Source organism: Schistocerca gregaria, chromosome 5 (genome assembly GCF_023897955.1).
Source record: "Schistocerca gregaria isolate iqSchGreg1 chromosome 5, iqSchGreg1.2, whole genome shotgun sequence".
NCBI classification, from domain to species: domain Eukaryota; kingdom Metazoa; phylum Arthropoda; class Insecta; order Orthoptera; family Acrididae; genus Schistocerca; species Schistocerca gregaria.
In genome coordinates, this window is record NC_064924.1 from 351,832,114 (window position 1) to 351,858,680 (window position 26,567).

Genomic DNA, 26,567 nt, shown 5'->3' on the forward strand with positions numbered 1-26,567 from the left:
ATCCATTTCCCTTTTTAAATTTTCTAACCTACCTGCCCAAGTAAGGGATCTGACATTCCACACTCCAATCCATAGATTGCCAGTTTGTTTCTTCTGATAATGATGTCTTCCTGAGTAGTCCCCTCCAGAGATCTGAATGGGGACTATTTTACCTCTGGAATATTTTACCCAAGAGAATGTCGTCATAATTTAACCAAACAGTAAAGCTGCATGCCCTCGGGAAAAATTACAGCTGTAGTTTCCCCTTGTTTCAGCCATTTGTGGTACCAGCACAGCATGGCCATTTTGGTTAATGTTACAAGGCCACATCAGTCAGTCATCCAGACTGTTGCCCCTGCAACTACCGATAAGGCCCTGCTGCCCCTCTTCAGGAACCACACATTGTATCTGCTCTCTCAACAGATACCCTTCTGTTGTGGTTGCACCTACAGTATAGCTATCTGCATCGCTGAGATACGCAAGCTTCCCCACCAACGGCAAGGTCCATGGTTCATAGACGCCTTTGCTGTTAGTCATTAAGTGAAGGCCATTGGCCTCTGTGTTGTCCGTGGCGAGATATAACGCCTGAAACTTGGTATTCTCATCTCTTTTGATGTTGTGGATCACAGATATTGAATTCCCAAATGGAATGTCCCATGCGTCTAGCTCCAACTATCATTTCGCTTTCAAACCCTGTTAATTTCCTTTGTGTGGCCACAATCCTGCCGGAAGTCATGTCACATGAGTCACCAGTGCACTGCCCTTTTATACCTTGTGTACGCAGTATTACCTCAATTTATGTATGTGCATATTGCTATCCCATGACTTTTGTAACCTCAGTGTGTAGCCAATGTTTGAAGTCTAATATCATACTATTGTGGTATCAGTAAAAGAAAAGGGGAATTGGCCTTTTTAATTGTAGGCCCTGCAGGTTAATGAATATTGTAGTTAAAAGCTCTGTGCACATCATCACAACAGTGTATCTGGATACACACAAACTAATAGTACATAAGTGTACACCTCACCAGTATGAAATATTCTAGGTTCCAGTAAACCATTAGAGAAAGTGTTAACAAGATTATGCAGGCCTAGATGGAGAATCTTCATTTATGGAGACTTATTGATTTTCTTTTGGTTATTTTTCATTTAGATTATTACAGATTTTCAGTATCCACCTTTGGATAATTTTCCCTCTCTAAAATTTCCAACAATAATTGAAGATAATTAACAACTGGACTACCTGAAGTACATTAATATGGAATTTGTGAGATCACTGATGCAAACACTTTAATTCTGTAAATACTGAAAGATATAATGTATTGAACCTTTTTTTAAATTTTTTGTGTTACTAAGTGCATGCAGGAATGTTTCTACACTTCCTTTTTTGTATGTTACCACACTGTTGAATGATGCAGTTCATAATAAAACATGCCATGTTGGAACACAAGTATGTACTTGTGACTACAACTTACACACAGTAAGTACACTCAGTGCTGCAAAGTCACCAGCTTCCTTTTGATGTGTGTTGGTCAGTTATGTTCACTGTTAATGCATAAAACAAGAGTTGTTGATCTAACCAAACTGAAGTTTGAATTACAGCTGTATGTTTCTGAGACTATATGGCATCTCGTTGGATGGTGTGTCTAAATATTTTCAATGTATTAATGAAGTGCCTGCTGGTCAAATATATTGAGTTTTAGCAAGAGAATCCACGCCCTCACCGACATTTATTGTGTTATATAAAAATGTTAAGCTGCACAGTAAATGTTCTTCCTTTGTAGCTAGTCCATGTGTAGTTTTGTTTGAGTCTCAATTTTATGGATCAGTTGCATGTAATGTTTTATTGATATACATCCTCCTCTGGTGCATTGTATATGACACATAATGTATAGAAATGAGCAGTACTGGCAACAGTATAGAAATATCAGGAATTAAACAAGACAGAATGTAAGGTTCTATTTAATGCAGACAGACAGTTAAACAATGTAGGAGAAGACAGATTGCTACCTACTGTATAGAAGACACAGAAAGCTTTCGGACACAATCTTTGGTAAGCAACAATCTGGCACTTCCATTGTTTGATTTAGACAGGTAGTTTCACATAATTTAGACTTGCTAGTACAATGGTTTCTTCCCCTGTGCATATCATACAACTATTATAGGATAAAAGAAAGCGCTTCTTGCACATTTGTATGGTGCAGTTCTAAAAAGTAACTTCAGTCTCAAACTAAACAAAGGTACTTGGAATGAAATAATCCAGTATGATGTGAAAATAATTTGTGTGGTGTTAAGTGACACTAGAGAAGTGTTCTGGAAGTATGAATCTCCTTGTGCTCAATGCTGTGCATATGCTGTAGAGCTTGGATGGAAAATTTTTGATTGCTGATTAAATGTACCCATTGTTTTATTTTCTGCAGGCAATTGAGAGTGGTCCCTCATGGGTCACTGACTAATATCATACTGTTAAAATATACCCATTGTATTATTTTCTGGAGGCAATTAGAATTGGTTGGTCATGAATCACTGAATATTACTAAGTTACATACATTGGAAGTACAGGAGGTCGTAAAAGCAGTTGTGTTTCATTTCACATTCTTTATTTTAGGAACACAAAATTTTCATAAATTTTTGAATGCAGGCATAGTGCCTTTATCAGATACCTTTTATTCATGGAATGGCTTGTTTTTACCAATGTTTCATCAAGAGAAACAATAACATAAACATGTTCATGATACTACTGTAAAAAGTCAACACTGTCATGCTACAATGCCACCGCACCCATATTTTGGTGATACTTTTCCTTGTTGATTGTACAGAAATTGGGCCCTGACTATGTATTGCACTTCTTTTGATAATTTTCCTGTCTGAAAAAAGCTCAAAATTCTAAAATCATGACTATCATTGTACATGGACTTCAAAAAAAAGTACTACAATTCTATGAGAATTCATCTTGCTTCCATATGTGTACTGATTCAAGGGTGGGGCTGCTTATTTTTAATAAATGCGTGAAATTCTAAAAATAATTTACTTCTTTTTTCGTAGACACACATACAGAATTTGGAGGTGCTGTGTATTAATTACAGATATTTGAAGGACAATTACTCATAGATAATGGGTCAATTTAACTAACTTTTCTGGATGTTATTTTAATATTAAACTGTTTTCTATGAAAATGGTACTGACAGCAATATTAAAATCTGTGTTCACATATTTTATTTTCAGGTTAATTTCTTCCCCTGACAGCTCGGGTCAACACTTGCTTCTGAAGTGAACTCCATCAAAATAGTGGTAACTTATATTCTTTACTACTTATACAGCTGTTCTGTAAATAATCACTGTATTTTTATACGTAAAGATTGTATAAACTATGGTATAAATCATATCCCTGTTGTCACTTGATACTACAATCTACACCTCAAATTAAGTTTAAATATAACATTTTTAATATTGCCTCAGCTGTGTCTCATTTCACAATAGTTATTTAAATGGCATATGGCCAATGACAACACACATTCATAAAATTATGTGGTTCTACAAACGCTTTGTGTAAGAAACCTTGAGAGTATCTGAAAACTTTTCACTTATAGGTCAGCCGAAGGAAGTGTGTGTTGAGTAAGAGATTACTGAGTAATCAGTCAGTAACTAGGATCTTCTATAGTCACTATTATTCTCCATTACAGAAACTGGAATGCAAATATAATGTGTCTGTGTGCGTGCGAGAGTGTATACCTGTCCTTTTTTCCCCTCTAAGGTAATATTTCCACTCCCGAGATTGGAATGACTCCTTACCCTCTCCCTTAAAACCCACATCCTTTTGTCTTTCCTGATGAAGCAACCTTGGGTTGCGAAAGCTTGAAATTTGTGTGTGTGTTTTTATTGTGTGTATTACCAACTTTCCCGTTTGGTAAGTCACAGCATCTTTGTTTTTTATATATATTTTTCCCATGCGGAATTTTTCCCTATATCACCACCTTTCAGTTCAAGACATACACACACAGATTTCCAGAGTTACTTAGATTTTTTAACTGCGACCACAGAATACTCATTAACATAGTTAGAAACAGGATAAAAGGAAAAGTAGATAAGTATGCTGGAGCAGACCAATTTGGATTTAGAGGGGGCAGAGGAACAAGGGAAGCACTTTTGGCTTTGTTGTTGCTATTGGAGAGCAGGATTGGTGTGAACAGAACTTGATGTCCTTTCATTGACTTAGAAAAAGCTTTTGACAGTACAAACTGGGAGCTACTCTTGAGAGTTATGAAGAAAATAGGACTTAACAGGATGGACAGAAGAATGATTAATCAGCTGCATTAGAACCAAAGAACATAAATAAACATCCATCACATAGAGGAAGTAGCCAAGATTAGAAAGGAATTCCCCCTACCTCCACATTTATGTAACAAGCTATTCAGATGGTGAAGGAGAAGGGAAAGGTCATAAAGGCAAATGATGAAAGGATACAGCGTATTAGATTTGCCAATGACACTGTGATTGTTGCAAGTCCTATCAAATGCTCTTAAACTGAAAACAAAAGTAATGGGATAAATTAAAACCAATATAAAAAACTGATGTCAGAACTGAGGAGGTGTAACAATTTTGTAATGTATCTACTAAAATCACAGGGGGCAATAAAGGATTAAGGAAAGTGAAGAGAAGGATAGCATTGATAAATTAGGCATTTATCACCAAGGAAACCATTATAACCTGCAAACATATGAATATAGACGTCAGAAAATAGTTGGCAAAATCATTTGTATGGCATAGTGCTCTACAGAAGGGAAAGTTGGATTGTGGATCAAATGAAAAGGAACTGACTTGAAGCTGCTGAAATGTGAATTCAGTATAAAATGACAAGAATGAGCTGGATGTAAAGAAAAATTAACCTGGAAGTCTTGATGAGAGATTATTAAAGGAAATGGAAAACACAAAAATAAATTTTATTTAACATGTCACCCGACACAACTACTTTATCATTAATATTCTTGAAGTGGGGGTGAGAAAAAAAGGGAAGAGGTTGGCCTAGGGTTTGGAAGGCATAAAAAAGATGTGACAATTATGTGAAACTAAAACGAACAGCAAATGACAGCAGAGTGGTTGCTTTGACAAGGTTGCCTTTAGAATATGTAACACTTATTAGAAGTAAAATACTACTTGCTGTCACCTTTGACTTTAGTTAATGGGAAATCACTTCCCTTTTTTAATGCAAGTGTAATGTTACATCTGTTCTACCAAGCAACAGTCCTTCTGTTTTCACAAGCTATTCATTTTTCTTGTAATAGGCCCTCATAATTACAACTGTTGCACACACAAAATTCTAATTACTTAGTAAAATTGATTGTACTGAACACTCTTTTGGTTAAGGATGTATGCTCTTAGTTTGAACTGGGTTATTCTGTAAACTTGGAACAGTGCTACATAAAAAAATAACAAGTAATTTTAATTTCATAGTATTTTAATAGCATCTTTCCAACAGTACACTGAATGCTGGAGGAAGACTAGTGTCCACAGGTTTTTAGGCACTAAGATTTGTAGCTCTTAGTAATACTGCCCAAATGCCATAATGCTTCCCTGAGAAAGGCATACAATCAAACCAGATACATTCATGATTCATAAATACACATTCATATGGTAACTATTACCTTCACTCTCAATAGGAAGCTACAAGGAAGGAAACATTTATAATTATAAAACCTCTCAGAGATTTCAGAAGGCACATTCTTCATTATTATTACGGCTGAAAAGTGGAATTTTACCTCTGGTCATATATTTTAAAATAAATGACATGTAAAAAAAAACTTTGGATTCAAGCTTTATAAAATGATTACTGATAATTTCTTCCACATAACTCCTAATAATAACAAAAATATTAACTATTGTAGGATTCCTTCCACGGTAAAAACTGAAATTCAAGGCTAACAATAATACTTATAATAACCAGCACTAACTAAGCACTGATCACTGAGAAACAATATTCACCATGTATCACCAATAATGTGACACAAATACTTCGCTGCATGTAGATTACCATAACTCTCGTACGAAATTTACTACTACAGCACCAGGAATGTCAGTTTCAATTCTTACTATATAAACCAAAATCTTTCTGAGTGCTTGGGCAATCTACTGTTTTATACAATAATACATTATATACAATCTGTACAGAAACTAATACAATTTACAGGCAAGGATATTTGCCAAACCAGGCACAATTGTAAAAACAGCAGAAACAAATTGACACTTTTTTACATTTTTTTAAAATCAGAGGGGTTGCCACAGAAATATGGATTCAGAACACAATTTCTTTGTAACTCAAACACATTAAGTAACATCAGTTCACGTATTGTTAAGATATCAAAGAGTACTTGATGTACCCATACTGTTGTAAAGCTGATTCTCACTTCTTCAGAAGTGAAAATATGTCACACACACAATATTCATGAGTACATAGTGCCTACACCACTCTACAGTCTTTCTAACCAATACTGTTTAGTGAAATTCAAGTAAAAGTGCTTTGAATAAATATCCAGTTTTACACCACAATAAAATACATACTTCGTACATCCATGTTACTAAAACTGACACAAAACTTGTACAGGTATTTCTACAATATGAATTGCTCTTCTGATTTTCTGCATTTGATATTATAGAAATAATCTAAGTAGTTTTAAATTGATAAGCTGTGATAACTCATTTTTTTTCCCACATAAGAGAAACAACACTGATAAGTGATTTGCAGATCATCTCACCCAAGTTAGATCAGAACGAGGCTGTTTACAGGTGCAGCAGTCAATGTTATCATTTATTTCTGTTTGACTTTTGTTACTACACAGTGCAGTAAAGAACTGATAATAGTTTTACAAATAGGCATAAGTGAAAGGTTCTGCACATGGTCTGATTATTAAAAGACAAAAATAACATGTGGAAGCAAGGGTAAAAATTAGTTTCAAGACACTATATTTTTTGTTTACTGGAACAATTGGGCATTGCGCACTTATCTAAAGTAAAAGTTATTTCCTATTGTAAATTCAAAGTACTGATAGGCTCAGGTATCAGCCACATGTGAGATAAGTGAACGTAATATAAGCAACATATTTTGCTGTCAAAAAATTGTTCTATGAACATCTACAAGAAATTTTTTCCTCACCAAGTCACCTATGAACACTGCAGTTTAATTCCTGTAGCCAACATTATGTCTCCTTATTCGGCACCTTACCTGTTATGACTACTGCCTTTGGTTGAAATTAAAAAGACCAATAGACTCCAAAAATTTAATGAAACACTTTAAAGTGGCTGCTGTAGTTGAGGAAGCAGTTTGATGTTGAACGCCAATTGGCTTTTTCAAATTTCCATGTAACAAAAGTAAATATGACTGTGTACATAGAGGAGAGTAAAAGTTTTAAATTATACTGACCTTGTGTACTTCACAGCAATAGCTCCATTGCTCTACTCCTATTTCTTCTTCCCCTCCTCAAAAACATTTCATTTCACAATTCATGGGATCCTGATTTTCCCCCTCCCCAAGCCAGACTAGAGGTAATAAAGTAATGCCATAAATATTTTAAAATAGGAAAGTTAGGCAGGAAAAAATCACAATGTCTTAAAAGTGGAGCGCACTAAAAAGCTTTTACAACAGAAAATGAAACACACAAAAAACTATGAAAAATTTCCTAACTTTTAAAAATCCCAGTCAGTTATATCTAATGGCCACTAACTTCAACCACTGTTCATTGCTGCCATTCTATGGGAGCCTTATCACTTGTTTGTTTATAAAAAATATTGAATCTTCATGCTGATGTACTGTAGTAGGTGGTTTGGTTGCTGAAGTAAATGTCTGTAAACAAAACAAATGAGTGTTTAGTATCTCTAAAGAAGTGGATAGTATTACAATACAAAGAGTGGATAAATGCATAAGGGGGGACACTAGTACTCACGGATGTACCACTTTTTTAGACTAATATCAGGGTCCAATGAAGAAGTTCAGGCAGGCAGGTGCTAAAGAGGACCAAAACTGACAAAAATCTCAGAACAGGAAAGTAAATAATAATGTTACCATATTTAACCAAAATATTGGCGGATTAAAGAAAAAAAGTAGATTCTCACAAAAAAGTAAAGTAAAAAATAATGTTACCATTTTTCACCAAAATATTCCGGGATTGAAGAATAAAGTAGATGAGCTGGTTTGTTTAGATGACATTGAATCTTATAATGTAATAGATATATACTATGCCTGTCTGAGCATCACATTGTGTCTGATATGGAAAAGGTAAATATCAGTGGTTATAAACTAGCTGCACATATGAGTAGAGAGAATAAGGTGGGAGAAGGAGTTGCCATATATGTCAAAAGTTATCACTGTGCAGAAAGCTTAGATACAAAAAACTTTTGTCTAGAGCAACATATAGAAGCATGTGCCTGTCAACTTAAAGTGAAGGAGGGCTCTTTTATAATTGTAACAGTATATAGGTCCCCTTCAGGGAACTTTGATTTATTCCTGGAAAACTTGGATGTCTTGTTGTGCTATCTGTCAGATAGGGGAAAGCAAATTGTTATTTGTGGAGACTTCAATGTTGATTCACTAAAAGAGTGTAATAGGAAGAATGACCTGGAAGTCTTGCTGGGTTCTTTCAATTTGTCATCTGTCATTAATTTTCCTACTCGGGTAGTAAAGGACAGCAGCACATTGATAGATAACACTTTTATAGACCAAGATAGTTTAAAAACATAAATTCTTGTCCTGTCGAGAATGGGCTTTCTGATCATGATGCTCAGCTAGCTACAGTATGACATAGCTCCATTCAGTAATTCAAAACTACCCTCCAAAGTTTTGCGTTCAATTAATGACGCAACAATTAGAAATTTCAGAGAAAATCTTCAGCAGTTAGACTGGGATGAGGTGTACAAGGAACCCGATGCTAATTTAAAATATAACTTATTTCACAATACACTTGTTAAGAGAATTTGAAAACTGTTTCCCCAAGAAAGTAGTTAAATTTAATTATAAGAAACCATGCAAAAAACCTTGGCTTACTAAAGGAATAAAAATATCTTGTAACCACAAAAGGGAACTGTATCTAACAACAAGAAAGAGTAATCATCCAGAAACAGTCAAATATTATAAAAAACTACTGTGCTACATTAAGAAATGTTATTAAAAAGTCCAGAAGCATATGCACATGCCTGAGATTAATACCTCTGATAACAAAATCAAAACAATTTGGAATATTATTACAAGGGAGACAGGGCAACCAAGACTACAGGATGACGGCATCAACATCAAAGTGGATGGAAACTTGATAAACAACAAGCTGGAAGTCTAAAACATTTTGAATAATCATTTTTTAGATGTTGTAGAGAAAATAGGATCTAAATGTTTGTTAGAAGAAGCAAGGTAGTTAATGGAAGAGGCCTTACCCACACCATTTGATACAATTGAAATTCCACCCACCTCTCCTTCTGAAATAATAAACACTCTCAAGAATAAAAGCTCACATGGAGTTGATGGCATTTCCAGCAGGATAATAAAAGCTTGTTCCCAAGAAATATGTGGGATTCTTAGCCACATATGTAATAGCTCTCTGAAGCAGGGTATTTTCCCAGATAGACTGAAGTGTGCCATTGTTAAACCACTGCAAAAAAAAAGGGGGGATACGTCTGACGTCAACAACTACCGCCCAATCTCTCTTCTGACTGCCTTATCCAAAATTCTTGAAGAAGTAATGTATTGTAGAATAGCTTCACACCTTGGTAAAAATAAAGTTTTAACAAAATGTCAGTTTGGTTTGCAGAAGGCTTTTTCAACGGAAAATGCTATATATAATTTCACTATTGAAATATTAAATGCTCTGAGTAACTGGAAGTCACCCGTTGGGATTTTTTGTGATCTATCAAAGGCTATGATAGTGTAAATCATGGAATACTTCTAGATAAGCTCAAGTACTGTGGTATGAATGGGACAGTGCTCAAATGGTTTAAATCATACCTAACTGGAAGAGTGCAGAAAGTTGAAATTAACAGTTCACATAATATGCAAAAAACTGGTGATTTCTCAAACTGGGGAACAATCAAGAATGGGATACCGCAAGGTTCGGTCTTGGGTCCTCTGCTGTTCTTAATACATATTAATGACTTGCCATTCTATATTCACGAAGATGCAGAGCTGGTACTTTTTGCCGATGATACAAGTATAGCTATCACACCCAACAGACAAGAATTATCTGGTGAAATTGTAAATGGCATTTTTCAGAAAATCATTAAGTGGTTCTCTGCAAATGGGCTATCATTAAACTTTGACAAAACATGGTATATACAGTTCCACACATTAAATGGAAGGACACCATTAATAAATATAGACTTCAATCAGAAATCGGTAGCTAAGGTAGAATATTCAAAATTTCTAGGTGTATGCATTGATGAGGGGTTTAACTGGAAAAAACATGCTGAGGATCTGCTGAAACGTTTGAGTTCAGCTACTTATGCTATTAGGGTCATTGCAAGTTTTGGCGATATACATCTGAGTAAGTTAGCCTATTTTCATTCTCTGCTTTCGTATGGCATCATATTCTGGGGCAACTCATCATTGAGTAAAAGAGTGTTCATTGCACAAAAGCGTATAATCAGAATAATTGCTGGAGCTTATTTAAAGAGCTAGAAATCTTCACTGTAGCCTCACAATATATACATTCACTTATGAAATTTGTTATTAACAATCCGAACGAATTCAAAAGTAATAGCAATATACATGGCTACAACACAAGGAGAAAGGATTATCTTCACTACTCAAGGTTAAATCTAACTTTGGCTCAGAAGGAGGTAAATTATGGTGCCACAAAAGTCTTTGGTCACTTACCTAATAACACCAGAAGTCTGACAGATAGCCATATAGCATTTAAAAGGAAATTAAAAGAATTTCTTAATGGCAACTCCTTTACTCATTAGATGATTTTTTGGATACAGTAAGTGGGTAATTCCCCCAACATGCACAAAAAATAAATAAAAAAATTAAAAACATTGAGTGTCATGCAATATTTTGTTTAATGTAGTATCTTGTATAGACACCTTTTATTAACTTGCCACGTTCGATATCACATTTGAATTGACCATTCTTCCATTTTTCTGTACAGAGGAACGCTTATTTTTGAATGAATGGAAACGAAAGTGTAAACGCAAAGTTGACATTAACCCTTCCATTGTTATAAATACTTGATGAGTTACTTTACATACAGCACTATTGGTTTTCAAACAATGTTGATTGTGTTGAATTTCAAGTACAGAATTAATGATTTTTTTTATTTTCAAAGTTGTTTATGGAATATTTTGATATAGGGCTACCAATTGACAAAGGAGTCACACAGTACAAATTTTACACTGACAATATTATGAGAAGGAAAGCTGTTACTCACCATATAGTAGAGATGCCGAGATACACATAGGCACCTAGGACCTGGATACACTGAAAAGACCAGAGGTTGCAGGGAGTTTCAGAAAGAGCGTTAGGGAACAATTGACAAGAATTTGGGAAATAAATACAATAGAAGAAGAATGGGTAGCTTTGACAGATGAATTAGTGAAAAGGGCTGGTAGAAATCCTTGGGTAACAGAAGAGATACTGAATTTAATTGATGACATGAGAAAATATCAAAATGCAGTTAATGAAGCAGGCAAAGAGGAATACAAATGTCTCAAAAATGAGATCGACAGGAAGTGCAAAATTGTTAAGCAGGGATGGCTAAAGGAAGAGAGACATTTGGAGTAAAGAGAAAATCTTGTATGAATATCAAGAGCTCAGATGGAAAACCAGTTCTAAACAAAAAAGGGAAAGCAGAAAGGTGGAAGGAGTATATAGAGGGCCTATACATGGGCGATATACTTAAGGACAATATTATGGAAATGGAAGAGGACTTAGTGAAGATGAAATGGGAGATACGATACTGCGTGAAGAATTTAACAGAGCACTGAAAGACCGAAGTCGAAACAATGCCCCGGGAGTAGACATCATTCCATTATAACTACTGATAGCCTTGGGAGAGCCAGCCATGACAAAACTCTACCATCTGGTGACCGATATGTATGAGACAGGCGAAATACCCTCAGCCTTCAAGAAGAATATAATAATTCCAATCCCAAAGAAATCAGGTGTTGACAGATGTGAAAAATTACCAAACTATTAGTTTAACAAGTCATGGCTGCAAAATACTAACACTAATTCTTTACAGACAAATGGAAGGACTGGTAGAAGCTGACCTTGGGGAAGATCAGTATGGATTCCGTAGAAATGTTGGAACATGTGAGGCAATACTGACCCTATGACTTATCTTAGAAGATACATTAGGGAAAGGCAAACCTACATTTGTAACATTTGTAGACTTAGAGAAAGCTTTTGACAATGTTGACTGAAATACCCTCTTTCAAATTCTGATGGTGGCAGGGGTCAAATACAGGGATGAAAGGCTGTTTGTACAGAAACCAGATGGCAGTTATATGTCGAGGGGTACGAAAGGGAAGCGATGGTTGGGAAGGGAGTAGTGAGACAGGGTTGTAGCCTATCCCCGATGTTATTCGATCTGTACATTAGCAAGCAATACAGGAAACAAAAGAAAAATTTAGAGCAGGAATTAAAATCAATGGAGAAGAAATAAAAATTTTCAGGTTTGCCGATGACATTGTAATTCTGTCAGAGACAGCAAAGGACTTGGAAGAGCAGTTCAATGGAATGGACAGTGTCTTGAGAGGAGTATATAAGATGAACATCAACAAAAGCAAAACGAGGATAATGGAATGTAGTCGAATTAATTCGGGTGATGCTGAGGGAATTAGATTAGGAAATGAGCCACTTAAAGTAGTAGATGAGTTTTGCTATTTGGGGAGCAAAATTACTGATGATGGTTGAAGTAGAGATGATATAAAATGTAGACTGGCAATGGTAAGGAAAGCATTTCTGAAGAACAGCAATTTGTTAACATCAAGTATAGATTTAAGTGCCAGGAAGTTGTTTCTGAAAGTATTTGTATGGAAGTGAAACATGGACGATAAATAGTTTGGACCAGAAGAGAATAGAAGCTTTTGAAATGTGGTGCTAGAGAAGAATGCTGAAGATTAGATGGGTAGATCATGTAACTGATGAGGAGGTACTGAACAGAATTTGGGAGAAGAGGAATTTGTGGCACAACTTGACTAGGTGAAAGAATCGGTTCTTAGGACATGTTCTGAGGCATCAAGGGATCACCAGTTTAGTATTGGAGGGCATTGTGGAGGGTAAAAATCATAGAGGGAGACCAAGAGATGAATACGCTAAGCAGATTCAGAAGGATGTAGGTTGCAGTAGTTACTTGGAGATGAAGAAGCTTGCACAGGATAGAGTAGCATGGAGAGCTGCATCAAACAGCAACAGCATATGTGACTCAGCATCTCCACTGCTTGGTGAGTAGCAAGTTTCCTTCTCATAATATTGTTACGTTCCATCCTGGATTTTCCATTGTTAAAGTGCGCGTCATTTATGTTGGCAGCTGAGTTTAGGTTCGTTCTGCGCATCTCACGTCAAAAAATACAGTCAGCCAATGAACAGAGAACGACGTTGCCAGATCTCGACTGCAGAGCAGAGCACGGACAAGTGTCTTCAGTTTTAGAAACGTTCAGTCATAAATAAAGTAATGTCTTGATAGCAAACTTTGTTTTATAGAAAGTTTGGAAAAAGCATTCTTTATACCAATTGCTTCATTTTCTATTAATTAATTAAACCAAACAAGAATAAGACTGCTAATTCAGGTGATAGCAAGGAAAGGTGTTTGTATCAATTTCACGAACCGCTTTTTCGCAATAAAGAACAGCGGTAATTGTTTATTTCCTATTGTACTTCGACGAAGTGCCAGTAATTCATAGGCATACCAACAGTGTTTGTCAGAATTTTGCGTGACCGATTAAAGTCCTTATGGAGAGGCATTGTAGGACGAGCTGTGCTAGCGTAACGGTTAAGGAGTTGGGTTAGTAAGCGAAAGGTAAGGAGTTCAAACCTTGTGCGATGCTAAATATTTTCTTTATTTAAAAACAATATCTAAGTGTCTTACTTCACAAATTTTATTCGTTTGAATGCAATTTTTTGAAATTTGTCTCTTCATTAACCCTTTTGCTGCTGCATTCACGTGCTCCCTGCATTCCGCACTGCTTGCCTGTGCAGACACATGGTGTTCCCACTGCTTTGACACACTTATCATTCGATTTCACAAAAACTATTTGGCCAAAAATTTGATTTTTACATATCTTCTTGACTGATACCTTCCCCCCGTAAGTAGCTTAATTTTGTTTCGATGTTCAACCCAGTTATTGTGCATCATTAAATGTAGTAAACCATTGCATGACATTTTGAAGAGTTTGCAGAGGTAAAAGTCCATAGCTTCTCTTGGCGCGTGCGTCATGTGCAACTGGCAACGCAGCAATCTCACGCGCCTGGGCGGGCATGCGCGAGCCGCCAAAATAAAAGAATTCAACTATAGTTATTTTACACTGACAATCATTCCCTATCTGTGTTGCTACTCTTCTATAACAATATTATTTTTTTAATTACAAGTACTGCATTATCTCAATATTTTCTTACTTTTTAGGCGCTGATGAAAAGTGTCTCTACCTCATTGACAACTAATAGTTTGCGTGACTCATCTTTCCAGTATATAGTTTCTTTATGAAAGGGGTGTTCTACATGTCTGTATGAGAAAGCATTGTTGAAGTCTTGGGAATAGTTGAACATATACTTTTGAGTACTTGTCAGTTCTTTTTCCAAAAAGCCTCGCCAATTAATTTATTACCTGCCTGTACATCATTTCTGCACTAGCAGTAGAAAGAGAAAACAACTCCATTTTAAAACTGAGAAAATATAGGTTCAATTTGGGGTACCAGCATTATTCTTAAGCATTGGTTCTTGACTACTGGGAGTCTCTCTTCTACTTATTCAGTAAATGTAAAATGAGTGCTGGCAGATATTTCACCTCGAAATTGGACTTTTCCATAAAGAATAGTAATATAGGTATTCTTCACAGAAAATGTGCATCCCAAATACAGATTAAGTTCACTAGCCTCATGTATTTTTAAATTTGTGTACAACTCCTCTTACAGGACAGTATTTTTCATAAGAAATGACATCTTGTCTGTCCCTTGGGACTCGCCCTGCATGAATTATATTATAAATTAATAAATTGCTGGCCAATACTTACCTTCAGGAAGCAATATGTACAGTTCTGTTGATAGATACACACAAAAGTGAAAGTGACACGATACCTAGATTTTCGAACTTGCACTTCCTTCATCGGGTAGGAGAGATTGGTAAGTTGGGGACAGTTAAAAAGGAAGGGCAGTTCATTCAGACCTCATGATGAGAAGTACCTGCCAGTAGTGAGGATTAAGGAAGGAAGACAAAGCAATGAAATCTGCCTCATAATTTATTAATTTCCTCAACGGAATTTTCCTATGATACAATTATACTGTAAACTTTCACGTTTCATACAGCAGCATGGAAATATTTTATTGGGTATACTCATAAAAATGTATTTTGTCGCCCAATCAGTAGGGACACTGAGTCATTAAAAGTAATGTATTTATTTAGTGTATGGCTATATATATATATATATATATATATATATATATATATATATATATATATAATTGGAACCTTAATAGTGGCAACTTTTTTTTTTACAGCTCGTACAGATACATGTTTCATAGTTTTACTGACTGTGGAAGTAGCAGTGACAGTTTGAGCAGTGCGGTCTGTTGCCCGACAAATTTATAGTAGTCCTGAAGTGAATGTCGCGAGGTGTTTCCTTCAGTTTAGAAATCGAGTTGAACTTACGAAGGCTTAAGTCAGGGGAGTGCAGTAGTGGAATAGCACTTATCAGCAACAGCTTGCACTGCACGTGCTTGAGCATTGTCCTGCAGAAAGTGTCATCACATCTGTTTCTATGCTGTTCATTTTTGGAACACAAACTATGACCAACAGGTTATACACACTGCTTGTGACTACTTTGAAACATATATCTATTTTGTATGAGCTGTAAATAAATAACTGGCTAGATCTTGTGTGGCCCTGCAAGGCCAGGTGGCTTGGGTGATATGCATGGCATATCCATAATAGCATAATCTGCCATGTGAATCTCAAGTAGTCATTAATACTGAAGCTGGTGTCAAATAACATCCTTGTGGTTTCCACAGGTGGGTATCAAATAGTGAAGTCCGCTTTTGCTAATAGTTGGAATATTTGTGTGAACAGGGAGGTGAGGATTTTTCTGTAGTTTTTTTTGTACTCCTGTACAAGTGCAGCAATCAGCCACAGAGGAGGAGGTGGTATGTGGCTAGGTATGGGTAACCCACAAGTAGATGTAGGTCTGATAGAACCACTTGAATTACATGATAGGGTTGAGCTGTATGTTGACAAGTCTTGTGCGAGTACTGTCCATCCACCATGGGAAGCAATATTTTGCAACACAGTAAACCAGTTCCACAGTTGGAGTACAAAATGTAGATACAGAGGATCCCCATGGTGTCCCAACACAGTTTTTGGAAAATGTTATATTGAATTTTGATTACAGAAGCTGTTGTTAATAGATGCTGTTTGTAACTGAGTTGTGTTCTATCATGCATAATCTCTAGATATACTAAGTTTAGTTATGTCTGAATAACATTATTTCAAAGTAAACTGTGAGCTTTTTGTTGGCCAGCTTGTTGTTTAGGGAAAACATTGAGACTTCTTACTTAGGACATTTGGCTGCAACCTCCTTTATGAAAATACAAACAGTTACTAAATCACTGGTCAATACAGACTTGATAACTTTGCCTGTGCCCAGTTGCCATGATACCCAAACTTTCTTGACGTGGTTTCAGGCATATTGAAAGAAGAAAAAAAACATAATCATTAGTGTCATGCAATATTTTGTGTAATGTAATTTCTTGTACAGACATCTTTTATTAACCTGACAGGTTCCACATCATTACGAAGTGTCGTATTCATGATCTATGGAACAAGTATTAATCTAATCTAATCTAATCTAAACATGAGAGGGCCAGATCCTTGTGGCAGCCCATTGTTTACCTGTAGCTGTGAACTCATCTTGTTGCCCATTAGTATTTGGAAACACCATTTACTGAGCATTTTATTGGTGAGATTGCCAATTTTTAGGCTTGGGATGACTTGTACTAGTTCCAATATGATGCAGCTGTCAATCAAGGAATACAGCTGCTGAGTACTGTGGCTCTGGAAACCAGCTTCTATTGCTGTTAGGGAAAGCACTTGCATCTATGCATCTGTCATATGGTCTGTATCCACCCTATTCAATCAGCATTTTTTTTTAAAAAAAAAAAAAAGATTGTATGACTTTTCTATAGTATACCATTCTTTCCTGCGTACTAAGTAGGGCTATGGGTTGATAACTTTCTGGCCTGTCATTTGGTTTACCTGGTTTCAATAAGATTATGACTTTAAACTTGTTTCACGGCATACAGTAAGTTGCATGTATGCAGAGTGTTTGCGAAGAACTCGGCCAGCCACTTTTTCACAATAGTGGCCACACCAAAAGAAATTCTGTGTGAATGCCATAAAACCTGGGGCTCTCTCTGATTTCATTTCTTTTATGGCAATTGTTACTTCCTCAATTTTGAATATAGAGAACAGTCAGTTTCAGCTTTGCAATCTCTTTTGAGTGCCTTTAATTTCCTATTACCCCTAATAGTATGTGCTCAGACTTGAGGAGTTCTGGAAGTGGATATGATGTTGGCCGCAAATGGGTTGGGGGTAACAAGACTGTAAATGTGATCTTGTGGGGCACCACCATCTAGTTTTCTGAGCAAATTCGAATACTTCTGGCTAAATGTATGGAAGTCCAGAGATTCAATGGACTCAATCCACTTTATACATTGAGATGCTGACATCGCTATAGAGTGTATTCCAAAATGTTTCTGTAAAGTATATATACCTGGCTGGACAGAAAAAGTGCGCATGGGGTTCCAGTTCCATTTCCTCGTAGATGGTTTCATCAGAAGCTAGTCTCCAGTATCCATTTTCTTCTGTCTTTCTACAACAATAGTTGTTAAGAAATTTGTTGTGTAACTGTTATGTTGTTACTGAAGGGCATTTTTGTCAGACTGTTTATTCTATTCAGCCATGCACAGTTTTCATTCATAATTTCTGTATTTTCAAAGGATATTCTGAGGCAGATTTCCTGCAGTGGTTTAACTTGTAGTGTTTCCTGAATATTGTTGAGCAAGAGAGCATGGTTATCTGAGAGTCGCAGGCAGTTTAAAGTTAAATTAATTTTAGGTTAACTATGTACTATTCTCTCATTATACAATTAGACAATATGGTGACAGGCAGGTTTCCTGCCTTAAACCTGTTTTTACAGGAATTGGCTCCAAAAATTCTCCTCTGAACTTTACTTTTGATTTTATATTGTTTAAAATGAATTCTATAACTTGACTAATTTTGGGTGGCGTTGGTGATTTTTCCGCATAGGTGCCCCCTGGTCTTAAACCTCCTTTGTATTCATTTACTTCTTGCTCTAGTTATTGTTTAATTCTATGATATAAAATTATAGAAATGAACTTTTATGTTCAATCCAATAGAGACATAACTCTGTAGTTATCTGGATTGGTCTTATCTTCTTTATTGTGGAGTGGATCTATGTAGCCCTGGTCCAATGTTCAGGAAATTTTTCTGTTTTACAGCTTTTGATAAAGCCCCGTGTAGGTAGATCCAAATTGTGCCACTGATGTACTTTCACACTTTATGTATGTTCTTTTAAACACTGTGAAGCTCTGCGATAAGTAAAGGGCATTAGCACATTGCAATTTACATATACATCTAATTCATAAGGGAGAGGAAACTGCTGAACTTACCAAAACATTATAACGCATGGTATATCATGCACTATGATGTAGCCTTTGGTGACTGGACTGCTTTTCTCCTGAAAATTATTAAACAAGATTCTTATATGACAAAACCAAACATTACATCTACAAGATTGCAATGAAATTGATATTCTTGCAGCATGGGAATTGTCCAGTGTGGTGCCGTAGTTGCTACCTACACGGACCGTAGGCACAAAATTGCCCCCTTAGTGATTTGTGTTAAAGAGTCCTGGAAGATTTTACAGCATGTTTGTTGGCAAAATATTTCAATAATTTAAGAAAAGCATTCTCCCCATTAGAATAAAGTTCAGCTCTGTCAGTGCTTTTAGAGATGTGTTTGCAAAATAAAATTCATGTCACAGTTGTTTTCCACTGGTTAATTACAATATCACATTGTCTAAAAAGGAACATAAATATTTATAGAAAGACAATTCACTGTGTGTGTGTGTGTGTGTGTGTGTGTGTGTGTGTGTGTGTGTGTGTGTGTGTGTGTGTGTGTGTGTGTTTTCGGGGGGGGGGGGGGGGGGGGGTGTAGGATCAATTAAAGACTTTCAGTTACAGCAGCACCAACACAAAACGGGAGGAAAGTGAACTACCCCCTAGTGCCAATACTGTGCACTGAGTTAAAATTTAGGCCATCAAAAAATTGTTTTTGTACGAACACTGGTGCAAATTAGTGTTACCGTCCAAATTGTTTACAAAATGAGGAGCAAAAACTTATATGGGATGACCAGAATGTATGAAGTCAGAAGACTACTGCATGAACAGTGCACTAGACAAATTTAAAAACAAAGTAGTTGAAATGCAGAACACAGAAATGGATGAAAAATCATATACTAGCACCACGAAGGAGACAATACTGCATGATAACACGTACGGATTTAAGTGGATGGTGATGGTGGTTGTGGAAGTGAAAGATGGTAGGATTTCATTAGCTCAAGCTAAAGTCACATATGGTGATTTTATAGACACAATGCTATTGCAGGTAGTATTTCCTTGTATTCTAACCACAACTTCGTTTTTTTATGTGGAAACTGAAATAGCTCATGACACTCACTCGTTGATTTGTAGGGGATAAATTTCAATATGTTTCAGTTACAAACACAATATATTACATTGTCAGGTTTGTTTCTTTTGCATTTTTATCAGTATTGTGCAAGCAATTGTCTTCAGTAATATTGCCAGTTCAGTTTTGGTTTAGATTTTTCACCCTTAATGTGTGTGAAACTGATATACTATTTCTAAAATTATTTAATTGGATAGATAAAAAATCTACTCACTAAGCGGTGGCAGAACACACACATAAAAGTGTGTTGTGATTAGAAAGCTTTCGGAGCCAGTGGCTCCTTCTTCAGGCAGAAGGGTTGAAGGTGAAGGAAGAAAGCTGAAGGAAAAGGGGTAAATTTTGGGAAAGTCACTCAGAACCCATACAGTAAAGTCTCCTCTCCCAAAATCTACCCCTTTTCCTAGATCTCTCCAATCCTTTTCCTTCAACCTTCTGCCAATGGCTCCGAAGGCTTCCCAATTGCAGCAATCTTTTGTGTGTGTTCTGATGCTGCTTCGTGAATAGATTTTTTTGTCTATCCAATTAAATAATTTTATCAATAATTGATTGTTTTCATTGATGTACCACCTCTGTTACACATGACATTTGCAACAAGAATTATTTATTTTATAAAAAGTGCAAGGTAACCATTTACTTCTCACAATCTTGATAGCATTTTCCAAAATAACATGAAAAGGCACAAAGATCTTAAAAGTAATGCAGGCAGCTATTTCAGGAATTATGAAGGGAGAAACATGCTATAATAAGCTTGCTTTTAAATTGCCACAAATGTGCAAAGGAGTGTTTTCAACAATGGCATGTATAAGGTGTGGAGATGCTAAGTATGGAAAGAAGTTATCTGTAATGGAGACAAGAGAATTGGGGAAGTTGCTGTGGGGACCTTCCCCTGGATATATTTTTTAAATTGACAAAAATCTCAATCTGAAATGTAATGGCAATGCTTGAAAAGTGAAAACTGTGGCCTTTAATCCCTAGTAAGAAACGCAAAAAGGATGCTGGAAATTTAAAAATTAGATCTAAAAGTTGCATAAGAGTAACTCAGAATTACTTACACAGTTCTTTTGTTCACAGAGGTTATGAACATTTCTATGGAAGATTTACTTTGGCTAAACACTTTCCATTGTTTATATGAAGCTGGCTAATTATATGACATTGAGTCGTCTTGAGCTCCGTGTAAAATAACAATATTGCATGAACAAATACTACAGAATTCATGATGAGTAGACTTTTGTGACTGTATGAGACACAGGAATTACAGGTTTTTGAATTACCGCCATCAGCTTTTGAGGTCGAACTAACTAAAAATCCCTTCATTTTGGATTACTGAATGCAAAGAACATTGTACAATAAATACACACTATATATTTTACTTGTATATCAGTGAACCAAAATTTTCTGTTAAAACAGCAGGACTAACCACATAACACAATCGAAATTATTATTAAAGGAAAAAAAAAAGACAACTTGAAACTGTCATTATTTACACACAAACAATTGACTATACCATGCAAACACAGAATATATCAATGAGTGTGTCGCTAGTCACTTGGGAACTGTGACTGCAGTTGCTAGTGATGTTTCACAGATCTGTGACATAATTGTGAAGATGTGAAAAAGATGCCCAATAAAAAATTCTGTGGAAGAGTATTCATGACTTCAAAAGAAAAAATTACATTAAACTTTATACAGTCATTTACTTATGCAAAAAAAAGTGTGAAAGTTAGTTTAAATGCTACTCGACGGTGACATCACAGCATGAACATCAGTACGCGAAATTGAAATGTAACTTTAAGTTTACACACACACACACACACACCGACAACAGTGTAGCTGAGAAGTGTTTGTGTATATTACATAGTCTGTGTTAAAGAAATGATTAAAGGGTATTGCATTGCTTCTGAAACAATAATGATACACAAAATGATGCAACAAAAAAAATTGTGTTGTGAAACCACTAAAATAAATCAAATATGGTGGTGAATTCTATAATTTTAGCTTAGAAATCGTGGTAATTACGGACAAATCTTAATACTTGGAATGTCTGTACACCCGTTGGCAGTTTAGCAGAATTAACTGCCATGTAATGTTTCATTCGTCTCAGAGTAATGATAACTAAAACCTAGAAAAGACCAGCCTGAGATATTTCTCTTAATGTGATAGGCATATTGTTGTAGTTGTTGTGAGAGAAAGATGTAACTATCACTACTTTCTAACCTTCTCCAACCTATCCGTCTATGAGGAACAAACTGGTAGTTCCAAAAGTTGATAATAGTGTTTTACAAGATTATATCAACAGTACTGCTATTTTGCTCCCTGAAGGCACGTAAGCAATAGCTACTCATTCTGCATCTTTGGAAGTACAGTGACTTGTCTTTGTAAAGGGTAACTAATTAACTAGATATGATCCAGAAATTTGTACTCCATTTACATTCCTGCAGTTGACATACCTAATCCCTTTAAGCACTAAGGTGCTGTTGGGAGGGGAAGGGCGATGCTTTCCAGGATAGGGTTGGATGTAGTGATTAATGGTGTTTTAAGTACAGGACTTTTTTAATGCGCAATGTCTTTTCATTAAAGTGTCTCCCACTGAATTTTATTGTGCATATCCTTGCACTGGCTTAATAAACTTGTGACAAACCGCACAGCTCTTCCTTGAATCTTTTCTGTCTCTTTACTAAAGTACACAGACACAAGCACAAGTGAGAGCTTTATTAGTAACCTCTTTCATAGAGGAATTACATTTTTTATGAATTCTTCAACAAACCTTGGCTTGGCATCCACTTTCTGCTTATCAGTGAGCTGCTGGTTTCATTCTCAACCAAAAAGGCTCAAGACTCATTTACCTCAATAATAGAAGTAGAAAGTGTTCTTGATAGTCCAGATTATTTGAATGTCTTAATGTGGTGTATGATTTGTAGAGAAAAGTCACAGATGAGACAAGCAAGTAATGCCTTCATCACTTTCCAGATTCACTTGTAGCCTGTCTGTATACACCTTAGGAAGACATTTGACAGCTGGTAATCAGTCCAAGGATGGTCAGACTGTGTGGAAGGGATTGGCAGTTATCAAACTAGAGGAGTAGTTGATGGTTGGCAGGCTCAATATGGAGAGGTGGAAGTGGCACAATGGATGGGAAAGAAGGCATTGATGCAATGGAAAAGTGGGGTCCTGTAATCAGATCACGAAGAAATCATTATAAATTAATCTGAACCAGACAAGTGGTTTACAATCTTGGATGGCTAGGAACAATTCCTCTAAACTGGGCTGTTCCAATTCGAGAGCCCACCTACACGCACACATCAACAGGAGGGCAGAGGTGACCAAGCAGGAGAACGAATGCAACAAGGCCGCTCAGCGCCCACCAGTAGGCATGCTGACAGACACTTGCAGGTGCCTCTGCCCCATGAGGCAGTGCAGGAGCAGCTTGCTCTAAATGGCCCACAAACAAGTTGGCATTTGAGGGTGCTGTGTGGGTACCATGGCAATACCATCAATTTGTTTGGATATAGTCTCCTTGGGTCAAAAGTAGTTATGGATAAGAAATGTGGTGGGGCTGAAACTGGCAGGACAGGGGGAGAGGTAGTGTTTGAAATTGCAGGGCCATGGGGAAGGGGTAAGTTGTTGTATAGAGAGGTAGCATTGACAGTGAAGGAGTCACCGTTGCCCTACCTTGATCGATAGGAGAATAACTACAGCCTCTGTGAGGTGCAGCAACACATGGTTAAACCACTATGGTCACAACAATGGCTATTTATTTGCTTGTTTTTGGGCGCACAGCATAGTAGGAGTTGTTGTTAAAAGTCTTCATAGTGATGTCGTAATGTGTGTGTGCAGTCGCACGCGTGAGGAATATTTAACTTTAGCTCAAAAGTAGGGAATGTCATCCAGGGTATAACTAGTGCTGAATGTAAGATGATATTAGAATCTAGAGGCACAATTTCATTATTCTGATTCCATTAATGCTGCAGCAGCACTTTGCTTTAGTAAAAGCAATGTCGGAAAGGAAGGATAATTTGTGAACTACAAACTGTAAATATATGAAAGTTTTAGAAATAATACACCACATCTAACAATGATGATACCTGCAGTAGTGTAGGAGATATACATGTTGATTCTCAAATCCAACGAAGAATTTTGTTGAACAGACTATCTAATAGCCACACTCAAATTTAACCATGGGCGTTTCCATAAACATCTTCACAGGTTGCACGTTGCAGAGACATTTTTTTACTCTTGTGGAGAAGAAGGGGATGCAAGTTTTGTTTGTTTATTTCACGGCAGGTGGGTGGGTGGAGTATTAAAATCCTTTTACAAGAACTAGTGAAGCTTGGTCAGTCATCCATTGGTAACCTGTACGTTCACAACACAGTATTGTAGATTTTTCCACATGATGAAGAGATTAACTGTTGCCACAGGTATCCACATCAGAGACCATTATTATACAATAATGGTCTATCTGCAACTAAGTATGTTATGTGTACAATGTGCATGTGTGTGCGCATGTGCAAACAAACATTCTAACATCAGGTCGAAAACCATGCACAAGGCATTTGAGAAGCATTAGAGAAGTCATGAAAGGAACTCGCTGGCATATTCGTGGGAAAGCATGATGAGTTAACATAATGTACTGAGTTGGAAGCACCCCACTTTTGAGAGAGTATTTGATGGTTCGTGTGGACTGGAATTGTACTGATCCTGTGCTATCGGAGTTGCAGGCTCTTGGCTGACACTTTTACCTGCAGTCATTTGCCATGTGGGCCATGAGGGAAAGGCATGGAGCACATGTGACCTCTGTGATGTCAAAGAAATTGTCCTGCCATTGATGCTCAGCTTTTTAATGTACTACTGTTCTGAGTTTCCTGTGAGATGGAAATATGACTACATCTAGCTGGAATGTAACACATATATAATCAATTTATTAAGAGAAGTTACAGTTGTACATTATAGGAAACACATTGAGTTCAACTTCTCTGAGTGTGTGATTCCACGGGAACAAGGAAATTCTCTTTCAGCATCTTTGACTCAATGTGTCAAAGTCCATGGGAGAGAAACTGTATTCATGGTCCAAGGTTACAGGACAGCAGGATCCTTGCAGCACTGTTCTTGTACAGTGACTGTGAGAAGCACAAAACCTAGCAAGATATGGAAGTTACAAACTGATTACTGAACTGTTTCAACAGCCTATTTTTAACACCCCCATCAGGGAAATAAAGACCAAGGAAACATTCCACCATCGTGTGAAGTTTGAATAAGGAGGGTGCACACAGACCACAAAGCATTATCATTTTTAATGAAATATAAGCTGACATACAACTGATGACAAGATACCCACTCGCACCTCAGCAATATGATTTTGAAACTGAATACATGCCATGAAAGAGAATATTATTCTCAATATGCTATCAGGGTTACATAGGGTAAGTGAATACAGCCCAATTCATGGTGAAGAGAATTTATACGAGGATGCATTGTACCACAGAGTGCTGTGTTTTAGGGAGATCACAGAAAACTTAAATCAGGATGCAGGATTGAACCATCATCCTCCCGAATGCGAGTCCAGTGTGCTAACTACTTTCAACACAAGATATTCATTTATCATACAATACCTGATGAACCAGGATATTGGTAGCATTGGATCTTTCCTTCTCTTTCCACAAGTGCAAACTATTAAGACTGCAGTCTTAACAGTTTTCTCAAAATATGTGAGGGTTCCACGTATTATGAAAATACATTGGTAGGAAAATGAGCAAGACATTGACAGCATTCTGACAGACTCTGCCTCACTTTACTGATTGTGGTAAATGAGAAATCTTTTTAGAAGAGAATGATATTATCAAAAAGGTTGTAATCTCCGCGACTCATGAAATTGTCTGGCTATGTAGGACACATAGTGGGGGAGGGGGGGGGGGGCGGGCAAACTGTGTAACTGAGGTTGGATATTGGTACCAGTCTTGTATTTGCCTAGTCAGATATGAGGAAACTGCCTAAAAACTCCATCCAGGATGTTATTTTGTGTAACTACTCGGCCACAGGACATGCAATATGAACAGGTGCTCGACTGTGTTGAAAGATGCAATCTCCATCCCCGAATAGCTTTTCAACAGTGGGAAGCAAGAAGGTGCTCAAAACATCAATGTAGGCCTGTCCTGTGTTAGTGTCATGCAAAACAACAACGGGTGCAAGCCCCCACCATGAAAAACACGACCATACCACAACACCACCACCTGTGAATTTTACAGTTGGCACTACACACGCTGGCAGATGACGTCCACTGGGCATTCGCCATACTCACATCCTGACATCACATCGCCACATTGTGTACCATGATCCACACATCGTTTTTCCGCTGTTCAATCATCCAATGTTTATGATCCTTACACCAAGCAAGGTGTCGTCTGGCATTTACCGGCATGAAGTGTGGCCTATGAGCAGCCGCTCAACCATAAAAACCAAGTTTTCCCACCTCCCACATAACAGGCATAGTAATCACAGTGGATGCTGATGCAGTTTGGAATTCCTGTGTGATGGTCAGGATAGATGTCTGCCTATTACACATTATAACCCTCTTCAGCTGTCGGCGGTCTCTCTCAGTCAACAGACGAGGTAGACCTTGACACTTTTGTGCTGTACAGATCCCTTC

The 26,567-nt window shown here is 36.9% G+C and overlaps 2 protein-coding genes across 2 annotated transcripts in view; one reads left to right on the forward strand and one right to left on the reverse strand.

The window, feature by feature from the left end:
• Positions 1–3,359, forward strand: part of LOC126272619 (U3 small nucleolar ribonucleoprotein protein MPP10-like) — an 82,393-nt gene extending 79,034 nt beyond the window's left edge. The window contains 1 exon segment of the mRNA XM_049975578.1: positions 3,202–3,359. The gene's annotated coding sequence lies outside the window, so the exon portion shown is untranslated.
• Positions 3,360–5,413: 2,054 nt separating this feature from the next.
• Positions 5,414–26,567, reverse strand: part of LOC126272620 (bifunctional arginine demethylase and lysyl-hydroxylase JMJD6) — a 124,757-nt gene continuing 103,603 nt past the window's right edge. The window contains exons 8-9 of the mRNA XM_049975579.1: positions 18,850–18,917; positions 5,414–7,810 (exon numbers count right to left, since the gene is read on the reverse strand). Coding sequence (XP_049831536.1) covers positions 18,881–18,917 — 37 coding nt within the window. The 3' untranslated portion in view covers positions 5,414–7,810; positions 18,850–18,880. The remainder of the gene's footprint in view (positions 7,811–18,849; positions 18,918–26,567) is intronic.